Raw genomic sequence first — 13,769 nt, 5'->3', positions numbered from 1 at the left:
AATATTGTACTTTCTGCTGCACCAATTTTATCTGATAGCTTTTGTTTGCAGATTTCGATTAATAGTACACAATCATATCAACAAATCAATTCTGATTTATATTAGGATAAATCAAAATCCTCTAAATTTGCACACTACCTGTCAGTATATCATTAAAATGACTCTACTTTTACTACATTGATGCATCTGTAATTGTAATCCAATAACATCACATATATTATTCTGAACTGAGCTATTCTGCAAAATGGGTTTCCAATGTTTCCAATACTTATAATAATTTAAAATTAATGCATGCACTTATACTTGTAACAGTATTTTAACACTGTAGTATTACTACATTCACTTTAGTAAATATCTGAGTACTTTTTTCACCGCTGCAGGGTGTTTTAAAAAAATCAAAATGCTTTCCTATCAATACTGAGTGTCCAGTTTATTAGGTACACCAGCCTGCAGAGCCTGAACTCTGAAATCTTCTGTGTTGTCAGAGCTTCAGGATGCTTCCTGTGGAGGACAGACAGCGTGGTGCCTTCACTGTCCTGCTGGTCCTCACTGTCCTCACTCTGATACCCTCCTGCACAGGTGAACTAACAGTTACCAGTCTGATTCATGGTCACATGTAAAGTTAGTGTGTGTTCTGCTGCAGAAACAATCACAACCTGTTTGTTTCCAGCTAAGTCTCAGGTGATCGGTTCCTCTCAGCCAGTAGTGGCGTTAGCAGGTGATGACATCATGTTGCCGTGTCACCTGGAGCCTGCTGTGGATGCATTTAACATGCTGGTGGAGTGGGCGAGGCCTGACCTGGATCCCAGGTTTGTCCTGGTGTGGCGTGACGGTGTTGAAATGGAGAGTAAAAAACATGGGTCCTACAGAGGAAGAACTTCTCTGTTCACCGACCAACTGAAACACGGAAACGTTTCACTGAAACTCTCCACAGTGAAAAGATCTGACGAGGGAACGTACAGATGCTTCTTTCCACTTTTACACAGAGTTTCCACTGTTCAGCTTGTTGTAGGTAAGTGGCACAGTGGTAACAGTTTACTGCAGATACACACAGTTCATCAGTATTTGCAACATTTCAGCAGCTTTTTCGTTTTGCTTTTAACACATCAACAGAGTTTATGTGACAGTTCATGAACACATTCTCAGAATAATTTAGCTGAACTTAAAGTACTCACTCAACCTACAAGTGTTCAACAATATACAATACACAAATACAAACAATCAACTTCCATATCAAAATATATGCAGCTGAATGTGTAGACTCATCTTTGCTTGGCTAGTCTGGATGCATATCTACAGATGTTTATTGTACTGATGTGAAATGGAAACAATCTGTGAACCACTTGTATAACCGTCTTCATCCTGTCCTCTCCAGGTGTCGTCTCCTCTCCTGTGATCCAGAGCAGCAGCAGCAGCAGCAGCAGCAGCAGCAGCAGCAGCAGCAGCAGCAGCAGCAGCAGCAGCAGCAGCAGCAGCAGCGTGTTGTTACAGTGTGAGTCTGACGGCTGGTATCCAGAGCCTGAGCTGCTGTGGCTGGACGCTGAGGGAAGCGTCCTCCCTGCTGGACCTGCAGAGACACTCAGACGTCCTGATGGTCTCTATAATTTCAGCAGCAGAGTGACTGTGGAGAAGAGACACGGCAGCAACTTCACCTGTAGAGTCCAACAGAAGAGCATCAACCAGAGCAGAGAGACACTCGTCCACGTTCCAGGTTCATGTCCTTTACATGTTCATGATCTCTGAGAGAGACAGGTTGGGTCAGATTTAATATGAACATCAGATTCTGTGTTTTTAACATTTCAGATGATTTCTTCGTGGTCCCCAGTACTCCTGGTCCTCCTGGTAGTCCAGGTGTTGTCGTTGGCTCAGTTATCGGTTGTGCTGCTCTGCTGTTAATTACTGCAGTTGTCTTTGCTGTGTGGAAATGGAGACAAAGGAAATCCAGTAAGTCATGAACTCATTTACCTCCTTTCTTAGTGTTAGAAGTCGTGTTGCAGCCTTGTGGTGATGTAGTTTGAGTTTTAAAGTGGAGTATTCATGAACATGTTCTCTGATACAAGCAACAGATTTCTCTTTTTGTCTTCCCATAATTTCATTTTGTATCCCATAATACATCTTACAATAAAATACCGTTTTCACTCAGAAACCAAGAGCTGGAGCCCTGAGGACGGACCTGAACACACTGAGGGAGAAAAGAGGCTCACACCTCAAAGGGAGAACTCAGGACTTCAGGTGGTGATGGAGGGAGGAGAGGAAGGTGTACCACTAATGTCAGGAAGAGAAGAAGAGAATGATGCTGATGATGGAGGAGAAGAGGAGAACAGATCTCAGAGTGAACAGAAAGACAAAACACACCAAGATCATCTGGTGACAAAACCAGACATGGACAGGACAGAAGGAGAGAGGGGAGCTGACACAGTAACTGATGAACAAGTAGCTCTGATTCCAGCAGAACAAGAGACGCTGCAAAAGCAGAACACAACAGGAAGACAAATATCTAATGATTATAGAGAGCAGAGGGTAGAACCAGTAGAAGAAGATTCAGGACAGAAAGAGCAGCTGAAAAATCTCCTCACTGATCAGAAGGTACCGACACGAGAAGACACAACAGAGGACGAGGACAGGAGAGAAGCAAACACTAGGAAAATAAGAGAAATGAGAAATAAAAAGACGGAGCAACAGCAAGGGAGAAAAGATCAGAAGAGGCAACAGGCAAGAAAGCCAGTAGATTCAAACAGCCGGAGGAACTTGAACTCAGATATGCAGAACAAAAAAGAGGGAGGAAAAGACGAGATGGAACTCAAACCACAGAGAGTAGACGGGACTCAGAATGTTTTAGGAGTCAGAAAACATGAGGAGAGTAAAGCAGAACATAACGATAAAAACCAAATAGAACAAGAGGGAAACCTGAGTCACATTACTAACACAACAGAGAGAAGAGAGAGAGAGCTGCAGACAGAAGTGGAAGAAAATACAAAGATAGAGCTCAAAACACAGGAAAGAGGAGTCAAACTACAGGTTTTAGATGGCAGCAAACAAGAAGATGAGGATCAGAGAGGAAACAAGGCTGATATTACTGCAGGGACAGAAGGGAAAGAAGAGAAGATGATGGAAACAGAGGAAGAGAGGGAGGTGAAGGATGGGAAGAGTCAGTCACAGAGACGATCAGAGAGACATGAAAGAACAAAGAAGTCTAAAGAGAGGAGGGGAGTCACAACACAGATAGGTCCAAACCAAACAAGAGATGACAGCAGGAGTCAGGAGGGAAAGCGGAGTGACATCACAGGAATGAAACAAGACTCACAGCTGGAACAAGACTCACAGCTGCTACAAGACTCACAGCTGCAACAAGACTCACAGCTAGAACAAGACTCACAGCTGGAACAAGACTCACAGATGCAACAAGACTCACAGCTGCAACAAGACTCACAGCTGGAACAAGACTCACAGCTGGAACAAGACTCACAGATGCAACAAGACTCACAGCTGCAACAAGACAAGCAGCTGCAACAAGACTCACAGCTGCCACATGACTCACAGCTGGAACAAGACAAGCAGCTGCAACAAGACTCACAGCTGCAACAAGACTCACAGCTGGAACAAAACAAGCCGCTGCAACAAGACTCACAGCTGGAACAAGACAAGCTGCTGCAACAAGACTCACAACTGCAACAAGACTCACAGCTGGAACAAGACTCACAGCTGGAACAAGACTCACAGTTGCAACAAAACTCACAGCTGCAACAAGACTCACAGCTGGAACAAGACTCACAGATGCAACAAGACTCACAGCTGCAACAAGACTCACAGCTGGAACAAGACCCACATCTGCAACAAGACTTACAGCTAGAACAAGACTCACAGCTGCAACAAGACTCACATCTGCAACAAGACTCACAGCTGGAACAAGACAAGCAGCTGCAACAAGACTCACAGCTGGAACAAGACAAGCGGCTGCAACAAGACTCACAGCTGCAACAAGACTCACAGCTGGAACAAGACTCACAGATGCAACAAGACTCACAGCTGTAACAAGACTCACAGCTGGAACAAGACCCACATCTGCAACAAGACTCACAGCTAGAACAAGACTCACAGCTGCAACAAGACTCACATCTGCAACAAGACTCACAGCTGGAACAAAACAAGCCGCTGCAACAAGACTCACAGCTGGAACAAGACAAGCGGCTGCAACAAGACTCACAACTGCAACAAGACTCACAGCTGGAACAAGACTCACAGCTGGAACAAGACTCACAGTTGCAACAAAACTCACAGCTGCAACAAGACTCACAGCTGGAACAAGACTCACAGATGCAACAAGACTCACAGCTGCAACAAGACTCACAGCTGGAACAAGACCCACATCTGCAACAAGACTTACAGCTAGAACAAGACTCACAGCTGCAACAAGACTCACATCTGCAACAAGACTCACAGCTGGAACAAGACAAGCAGCTGCAACAAGACTCACAGCTGGAACAAGACAAGCGGCTGCAACAAGACTCACAGCTGCAACAAGACTCACAGCTGGAACAAGACTCACAGATGCAACAAGACTCACAGCTGTAACAAGACTCACAGCTGGAACAAGACCCACATCTGCAACAAGACTCACAGCTAGAACAAGACTCACAGCTGCAACAAGACTCACATCTGCAACAAGACTCACAGCTGGAACAAGACAAGCAGCTGGAACAAGACAAGCAGCTGCAACAGGATTCACAGCTGCAACAAGACTCACAGCTGCAACAAGACTCACAGCTGGAACAAGACCCACATCTGCAACAAGACTTACAGCTAGAACAAGACTCACAGCTGCAACAAGACTCACATCTGCAACAAGACTCACAGCTGGAACAAGACAAGCAGCTGCAACAAGACTCACAGCTGGAACAAGACAAGCGGCTGCAACAAGACTCACAGCTGCAACAAGACTCACAGCTGGAACAAGACTCACAGATGCAACAAGACTCACAGCTGTAACAAGACTCACAGCTGGAACAAGACCCACATCTGCAACAAGACTCACAGCTAGAACAAGACTCACAGCTGCAACAAGACTCACATCTGCAACAAGACTCACAGCTGGAACAAAACAAGCCGCTGCAACAAGACTCACAGCTGGAACAAGACAAGCGGCTGCAACAAGACTCACAACTGCAACAAGACTCACAGCTGGAACAAGACTCACAGCTGGAACAAGACTCACAGTTGCAACAAAACTCACAGCTGCAACAAGACTCACAGCTGGAACAAGACTCACAGATGCAACAAGACTCACAGCTGCAACAAGACTCACAGCTGGAACAAGACCCACATCTGCAACAAGACTTACAGCTAGAACAAGACTCACAGCTGCAACAAGACTCACATCTGCAACAAGACTCACAGCTGGAACAAGACAAGCAGCTGCAACAAGACTCACAGCTGGAACAAGACAAGCGGCTGCAACAAGACTCACAGCTGCAACAAGACTCACAGCTGGAACAAGACTCACAGATGCAACAAGACTCACAGCTGTAACAAGACTCACAGCTGGAACAAGACCCACATCTGCAACAAGACTCACAGCTAGAACAAGACTCACAGCTGCAACAAGACTCACATCTGCAACAAGACTCACAGCTGGAACAAGACAAGCAGCTGGAACAAGACAAGCAGCTGCAACAGGATTCACAGCTGCAACAAGACTCACAGCTGCAACAAGACTCACAGCTGCAACAAGACTCACAGCTGCAACAAGTGGACGTAAAGAAACATGTCCCAGAGCAAATAGGGGGATTGTTCAGGAATCTCAGAGAGAGAGGAGCTGGGTGTCAGGGAGCAGAGCAGGAAGAGGAGAGGGAGATTCAGGAACAAGCTGACATTGGTGAAACTCAAATTAATATAAAGACAGGAGCAAAACTAAGACAAAAACAAGAGAAAGAGAAACAGCTCCAAGAGATTCAGTCAGACAGGAAGAAGAATTGCCAGGAACAACTCAAAGTAAAGACACAAAAAGCCAAATGAGGTTCTGATGGAGGTTGAAGTCAAAGTTAACATGAGACAAACAACAGATGAATCTCAGTGATGTGACAGTAACAAACATCAGGATCAAGCACCTGTGTGTCAGGACGAGCTGATGGACGTTTCAAAACATAAAATATTTACATTGTGCAGCTCGCTGACAGTCAGTGAATCACTGAAGAGCTTTTTAATCTCTATTCCCTCAGGTCTTCTGAGACAAACTTTCAACATTTAAACCATGAAGACGACAGATGAATGTAATATTTTATTTTTCTCAGGACCAGACTAAACTGTGTCAACAATTAATGGAAAGTCATTTGGTACGTTCATTGTTCCCAGAGGATGAATCCTACCGACTTTTTATTTTTAATGAAGCATCTCAGCAGCCATAAAATGTGATTCATCTTTCATGTTGGAATTAATTGTTGATCTTCTTATTTTTCATCTAATGCTATCACTAATTCTCTGATTTACGACCGTATACCTGCTGAACTAATGGTATCAAATGTTACTGTCAAAACATCAAGTTATCATCATTAAACATAATTGTTAAAACAAAACATTAAAGTGCCTTCATTGTAAATAGTATGCAGGATAAGATGATGGTAAAGGTGTATGTTAGTTCATTACTCAGTCAGGTGGAGAAGAAAACAGCTCAAAGTAAATTAGTGACGTTTGACTAACTCCTGAGCCACAGGTCAGTATCTGCTGATAATGATTAGTTAGATTAGTTAGAGTATTATGTCAAAAACATTTATTTCATGTTTCACTGTTTTATTAGTCGTGCTTTATGTTTCTGTCATAGAGCACAGGACTGTGAGGTTGTTTAAAAGGTGCTTCTCTTTAATTTACCTCATTTTTATTTTCTTGTATAGTGTGCTGTAAGTGTAAAAAAAAACAACTAAATTTGCTAGAAATAAAACCGTCATGTCTCAGATATTTCTTTTCCCAGGAGAAATGATCATTATTATATTAAATAGAAGAAGAAAAACAGCTTGAAATCAGATTATTTTTCATTGAAAACTTTTTTTAAAAGTTCAAACTGTAAATAAAACAATGCAATAATTCCATAATGTGTAACATATATTAAATTAAAACTGTTTAAATACAAAATGTTTTTGCAACAATAAAATCTGTATTAATGCATTCCGTGTTTGAGAGCTTTTTACACAGCATCCCAACTTTTATTGGTAATATTTATCTTCGTTTATTAATGATGTTTCGTGTCTCTAGTTTTACCACTGAAGCGCACCTTTCATTCCAGGTGACCGGAAGTTCGTTCGTCTTCTTTTATGTTGTTGAACTTTAACCAACAGTAGCTGCGGGACTCTCTGACGCAGCAGCACGCAACAGGTAAGCAGACGAGTTTATTAATGTTGTGTATAATGAGTTTGACTTCATATCACATATAAAATGTTGTTCTTTTACTTTATTTATTTATTTATTTATTTATTTATTTATTTATTTAAAGTCAACCTGGCTGTGGTCGGGCTGGGACAGATGTTTCCCTCTGGGGATTGACGCTCCGCACCTCAACGTGAATAATTACTGTTGGAAATCAAACACAATATGTATTATTATAGTTTAATTAGACTATATTTGAACTTAAGAGGCTGCAGGTTAATCAGAGGTCAAACTATTTATAGAGTTTTTAATTCACATTTTCACTCTTTTTGTCGAGAATAAAAGTGAAAGTAAACTTTCAGGACGAATCAAAGCGCTCAGTGAAGGACACAGAGGACACACTTTATTTTATTTTAATGCAGTGTAAAATGAGTCCACTCAGGTTCATGCATGGAGTCACGCTCCAGCTGAGATTACACTAATTAATGTGCGCTCATGAACCTGTATTGTGTTCCTGACCAGCTGAGCCACTGACCCGCTGTTTATCAACATTCATGTTGATGCTGCAGTTCACATGTTAAATATAAAGAGTAGAAATGTTTGCATTGATAAGTTTAAGTTTTTAGTTAAATATACCACTTAATATTTGTACTCCACTACATTTTAGAGGCTAATATTGTACTTTCTGCTGCACCAATTTTATCTGATAGCTTTTGTTTGCAGATTTAGATTAATAATACACAATATAATCAACAAAAAAATTCTGATTTATATTAGGATAAATCAAGATCCTCTAAATTTGCACACTACCTGTCAGTATATCATTAAAATGACTCTACTTTTACTACATTGATGCATCTGTAATTATAATCCAATAACATCACATATATTATCCTGAACTGAGCTGTTCTGCAAAATGGGTTTCCAATGTTTCCAATACTTATAATATTTTAAAATGAATGCATGCACTTGTACTTGTAACAGTATTTTAACACTGTAGTATTACTACATTCACTTTAGTAAATATCGGAGAACTTTTTTCACTGCTGCAGGGTGTTTGAAAAAAATCAAAATGTTTTCCTATCAACACTGAGTGTCCAGTTTATTAGGTACACCAGCCTGCAGAGCCTGAACTCTGAAATCTTCTGTGTTGTCAGATCTTCAGGATGCTTCCTGTGGAGGACAGACAGCGTGGTGCCTTCACTGTCCTGCTGGTCCTCACTGTCCTCACTCTGATACCCTCCTGCACAGGTGAACTAACAGTTACCAGTCTGATTCATGGTCACATGTAAAGTTAGTGTGTGTTCTGCTGCAGAAACAATCACAACCTGTTTGTTTCCAGCTCAGTCTCAGGTGATCGGTTCCTCTCAGCCAGTAGTGGCGTTAGCAGGTGATGACATCATGTTGCCGTGTCACCTGGAGCCTGCTGTGGATGCATCTAACATGCTGGTGGAGTGGGCGAGGCCTGACCTGGATCCCAGGTTTGTCCTGGTGTGGCGTGACGGTGTTGAAATGGAAAATAAAAAACATGGATCCTACAGAGGAAGAACGTCTCTGTTCACCGACCAACTGAAACACGGAAACGTTTCGCTGAAACTCTCCACAGTGAAAAGATCTGACGAGGGAACGTACAGATGCTTCCTTCCACTTTTACACAGAGTTTCCACTGTCCAGCTTGTTGTAGGTAAGTGACATTTCAGCAGCTTTTTAGTTTTGCTTTTAACACATCAACAGAGTTTATGTGACAGTTCATGAACACATTCTCAGAATAATTTATCTCGACTTAAAGTACTCACTCAACCTACAAGTGTTCAACAATACACTCCTGAACAAAATCTTATCACCGGGGAAAAATTACAAGTATTTCATTTTGCGTCGGTGAACCATAACCAGATTGTGATTAGAGATTCAAAATGCAAAAAGAATAAACAGGAGCAAGAGACAAAAAAAAAATAGAGTAGGCAGTTTATTGAAAACTGCATTAAACTCAAACAGGCTGTTAATCAGCTGATCAAAAGTTGAAGACCATCGCCTTAAAAACCCCAAAACACAACTTAATGTGTCAAAAAAGGACTCAGTAGTGAGAAGCCACACTGTTGTTGTTGTTGATAACTTTAAAAAGTTGTGTAGGCATGCATGATGTGAGTGTTTGCAGGAGGCTGGTGGGAACGTTGCTTGATGTGGTGAAGATGGCTTCATGAAGAGCATCCACGGTCTGGAACTGACATCAGTTTTTCTAAACTTCTCTTACCATCCATCCTTAAATGTTCTCAATAGGATAAGATAAGAGGATCATACAGAAGGGTCCAAAGAGGGACGTTATTCTGCTGGAAGGAGTCTTTCGTCAGGCAGGTGTTGTGAACTGCAGCGTTGTCCTGTTAAAGACCCAGTCATCACCACACAAATTTCCCCCCCAGTCTTTTTTTTTTTTTTTTTCAAGATATTTTTTGGGCCATTTTTGGACTTTATTGATAGGATAGAGTGAAGGGGGAGACAGAGGGGAAGACATGCGAGAAAGGGCTCCGAGTCGGATTCGAACCCGGGCCGCCCGCTTACGAGGACAATGCCTCTATGGTACGCGCTCTACCAGGTGTGCCACCGGGAACGCCCCATTCCCCCCCAGTCTTAAGATTTTCTTCAGGAGTGTATAAACAGAAATATTAAACACACAATCAACTTCCATATCAAAATATATGCAGCTGAATGTGTAGACTCATCTTTACTTGGCTAGTCTGGATGCATATCTACAGATGTTTATTCTACTAATGAGAAATGGAAACAATCTGTGAACCACTTGTATAACCGTCTTAATCCTGTCCTCTCCAGGTGTCGTCTCCTCTCCTGTGATCCAGAGCAGCAGCAGCAGCAGCAGCAGCAGCAGCAGCGTGTTGTTACAGTGTGAGTCTGACGGCTGGTATCCAGAGCCTGAGCTGCTGTGGCTGGACGCTGAGGGAAGCGTCCTCCCTGCTGGACCTGCAGAGACACTCAGACGTCCTGATGGTCTCTATAATGTCAGCAGCAGAGTGACTGTGGAGAAGAGACACGGCAGCAACTTCACCTGTAGAGTCCAACAGAAGAGCATCAACCAGAGCAGAGAGACCCTCGTCCACGTTCCAGGTTCATGTCCTTTACATGTTCATTATGTGATTAATAATCATATTTTCAGATTTTATACGATTTTATACAGATTTATTTCCATTTCAGATGATTTATTCATGGTCCCCAGTACTCCTGGTAGTCCAGGTGTTGTCATTGGCTCAGTTATCGGTTGTGCTGCTCTGCTGTTAATTCCTGCAGTTGTCTTTGCTGTGTGGAAATGGAGACAAAGGAAATCCAGTAAGTCATGAACTGATTTACCTTCTTTCTTATTGGTAAAAGTCGTGTTGCAGCCTTCTGGTGATGATGTTTGAGTTTTAAAGTGGAGTATTCATGAACATGTTCTCTGATACAAGCAACAGATTTCTCTTTTTGTCTTCCCATAATTTCATTTTGTATCCCATAATTCATCTTACAATAAAATACCATTTTCACTCAGAAACCAAGAGCAGGAGCCCTGAGGACGGACCTGAACACACTGAGGGAGAAAAGAGGCTCACACCTCAAAGGGAGAACTCAGGACTTCAGGTGGTGATGGAGGGAGGAGAGGAAGGTGTACCACTAATGTCAGGAAGAGAAGAAGAGAATGATGCTGATGATGGAGGAGAAGAGGAGATCAGATCTCAGAGTGAACAGAAAGACAAAACACACCAAGATCATCTGGTGAATAAACCAGACATGGACAGGACAGAAGGAGAGAGGGGAGCTGAAACAGTAACTGATGAACAAGTAGCTCTGATTCCAGCAGAACAAGAGACGCTGCAAAAGCAGAACACAACAGGAAGACAAACATCTAATGATTATAGAGAGCAGAGGGTAGAACCAGTAGAAGAAGATTCAGGACAGAAAGAGCAGCTGAAAAATCTCCTCACTGATCAGAAGGTACCGACACGAGAAGACACAACTGATGATGAGGACAGGAGAGAAGCAAACACTAAGAAAATGAGAGAAACTAGGTATAAAAAGACGGAGCAACAGCAAGGGAGAAAAGATCAGAAGAGGCAACAGGCAAGAAAGCCAATAGATTCAAACAGATGGAGGAACTTGAACTCAGAGATGCAGAACAAAAAAGAGGGAGGAAAAGACGAGGTGGAGCTCAAACCACAGAGAGTAGACGGGACTCAGAATGTTTTAGAATTCAGAAAACATGAGGAGAGTAAAGCAGAAGATGAAGATAAAAAACAAGAGGAAGAGGAAGAAAACCTCAGTCAAATTACTAACACAACAGAGAGAAGAAAGAGAGAGCTGCAGACAGAAGTGGAAGAAAATATAAAGATAGAGCTCAAACCACAAGAAAGAGGAGTCAAACTACAGGTTTTAGATGGCAGCAAACAAGAGGCAGAAGATGAGGATCAGAGAGGAAACAAGGCTGATATTACTGCAGGGACAGAAAGGAACGAAGAGAAGATGATGGAAACAGAGGAAGAGAGGGAGGTGAAGGATGGGAAGAGTCAGTCACAGAGACGATCAGAGAGACAAGAAAGAATGAAGAGGATGAAAGAGAGGAGGAGGGTCATAACACAGATAGAGGGTCCAAACCAAACAAGAGATGACAGCAGGAGTCAGGAGGGAGAGCAGAGTGACATCACTGGAATGAAACAAGACTCACAGCTGCAACAAGACTCACAGCTGCAACCAGACTCACAGCTGCAACAAGTGGATTTAAAGAAAGATGTCACAGAGCAAACAGAGGAATTGTTCAGTAATCTTAGAGAGAGAGGAGCTGGGTGTCAGGGAGCAGAGCAGGAAGAGGAGATGGAGTTTCAGGAACGAGGTGACACTGAAAAAACTCAAAGTAATATGGAGGTTGAAGTCAGAGCTAACATGAGACAAACAACAGATGAACATCAAGGATATTATAGTATCACACATCATGATCAAGTACCTGTGTGTCAGGAAGAGCTGATGGCGTTTGAGAAACAGGTGACATTTAGATACCATAAGAAGACGGACGTGGAGGAAAATGTGTAAAATATTTACATTGTGCAGCTCCCTGACAGAAAGTGAATCACTGAAGAGCTTTTTATTCTCTATTCCCTCAGGTCTCTTGAGCCACACTTATAAGATTTAAACCATGAAGATGACAGCTGAATGTAATATTTTATTTTTTTTATCAAGACCAGAGTATAAAAAGCAACAAACACCCAGTGAGAGATGCACTGAGGACTGACTGCCTCCTTAGTTCAGAAGGCTTTTGTGTTTGCTTATTGGAGACTGTGTGCGTGCAATCAGCCAAGTAAGTAAAGCAGCTGTTTCATGTTAGCTACATTGTTATATTAACATTGTATCTGTTAGCATGCTAATTGTGATAGACATGTTGCATACAACGGTGGAGTTAGTGACGACCTGTGTACCTTCCCTGTGTAACGTTATCTCAAAGATAAAAAATGATAGAAAATGGGAAACATTTATTTCTGTATCATGTCATAGTATTGTATAAATGCACTGTTTTCAGTTGAATAATTGTGATGCCAGCCTTTTGATTAATTCCAAAGCAATGTGTGGAGAGATGAAAGAATGTTGTTTGATTTATTATCTCCTTTGGTTTGTCTATTTGGTATAAATTCAAGCTAACATTTAAATTGTGTCAGATGTAAATTAAATGTTTATACTTAATAGTATAGTTACACTGCACAGTTTGGTGCAAAATAACCTGATGGATATATATCATTACTATTTATTTTGTTCATCTCTGTATTGGCAGAACCACATACACACTCATCTGCCTATTCTTTAATAAATAACCATCAAAAGATCACCTTGTCTGGAGGGCTTTCTAACCGATGCCCCCTGGTGGCTACAACCTTCAGAAACCAGTCAAATATACAGTCCTGTCCTATCAATGAAACAACTGATTGTTTGTTGTTTTTCATTGAGTGCCATCATCAGGTCGACATTTTATTATCTCTTATACTAAATTATATATACTATATTTATGACTGTATACCTGCTGAACTAATGCCGTCAAATGTTACTGTCAAAACATCAAGTTATTATTATTAAACACAATTGTTAAAACAACACATTAAAGTGCCTTCATTGTAAATAATATACAGGAAAAGATGATGGTAAAGATGTATGTTAGTTCATTACTCAGTCAGGTGGAGAAGAAAACAGCTCAAAGTAAATTAGTGACGTTTGACTAACTCCTGAGCCACAGGTCAGTATCTGCTGATAATGATTAGTTAGATTAGTTAGAGTATTATGTCAAACACATTTATTTATGCTTTATGCTTTATGTTTCTGTCATAGAGCACAGGACTGTGAGGTTGTTTAAAAGGTGCTTTTCTTTAATTTACCTCATTTTTGTTTTCTTGTTA

The 13,769-nt window shown here is 41.6% G+C and overlaps 1 protein-coding gene across 1 annotated transcript; it reads left to right on the top strand.

Moving 5' to 3' along the window:
• The first annotated feature begins 8,519 nt into the window (after positions 1-8,519).
• Positions 8,520-10,591, top strand: LOC131974923 (butyrophilin subfamily 2 member A2-like). The gene is made up of 4 exons (XM_059337430.1): positions 8,520-8,604; positions 8,696-9,037; positions 10,180-10,463; positions 10,580-10,591. The coding sequence occupies exons 1-4, from the start codon at positions 8,520-8,522 to the stop codon at positions 10,589-10,591; spliced, it is 723 nt and encodes a 240-aa protein (XP_059193413.1).
• The last annotated feature ends 3,178 nt before the right edge of the window (positions 10,592-13,769 follow it).

Source organism: Centropristis striata, chromosome 7 (genome assembly GCF_030273125.1).
Source record: "Centropristis striata isolate RG_2023a ecotype Rhode Island chromosome 7, C.striata_1.0, whole genome shotgun sequence".
Taxonomy (NCBI): domain Eukaryota; kingdom Metazoa; phylum Chordata; class Actinopteri; order Perciformes; family Serranidae; genus Centropristis; species Centropristis striata.
The sequence above is the reverse complement of the archived record's forward strand: the minus strand, read 5'-3'. Positions and strand labels throughout refer to the sequence as shown.

Coding starts and splice junctions, on each gene's coding strand:
- LOC131974923 (XM_059337430.1), top strand. CDS start 8,520: ATGCTTCCTGTGGAGGACAGACAGCGTGGTGCCTTCACTGTCCTGCTG. Junction 8,605..8,695: donor TCTGATACCCTCCTGCACAG/GTGAACTAACAG, acceptor GTTTGTTTCCAG/CTCAGTCTCAGGTGATCGGT. Junction 9,038..10,179: donor CACTGTCCAGCTTGTTGTAG/GTAAGTGACATT, acceptor TGTCCTCTCCAG/GTGTCGTCTCCTCTCCTGTG.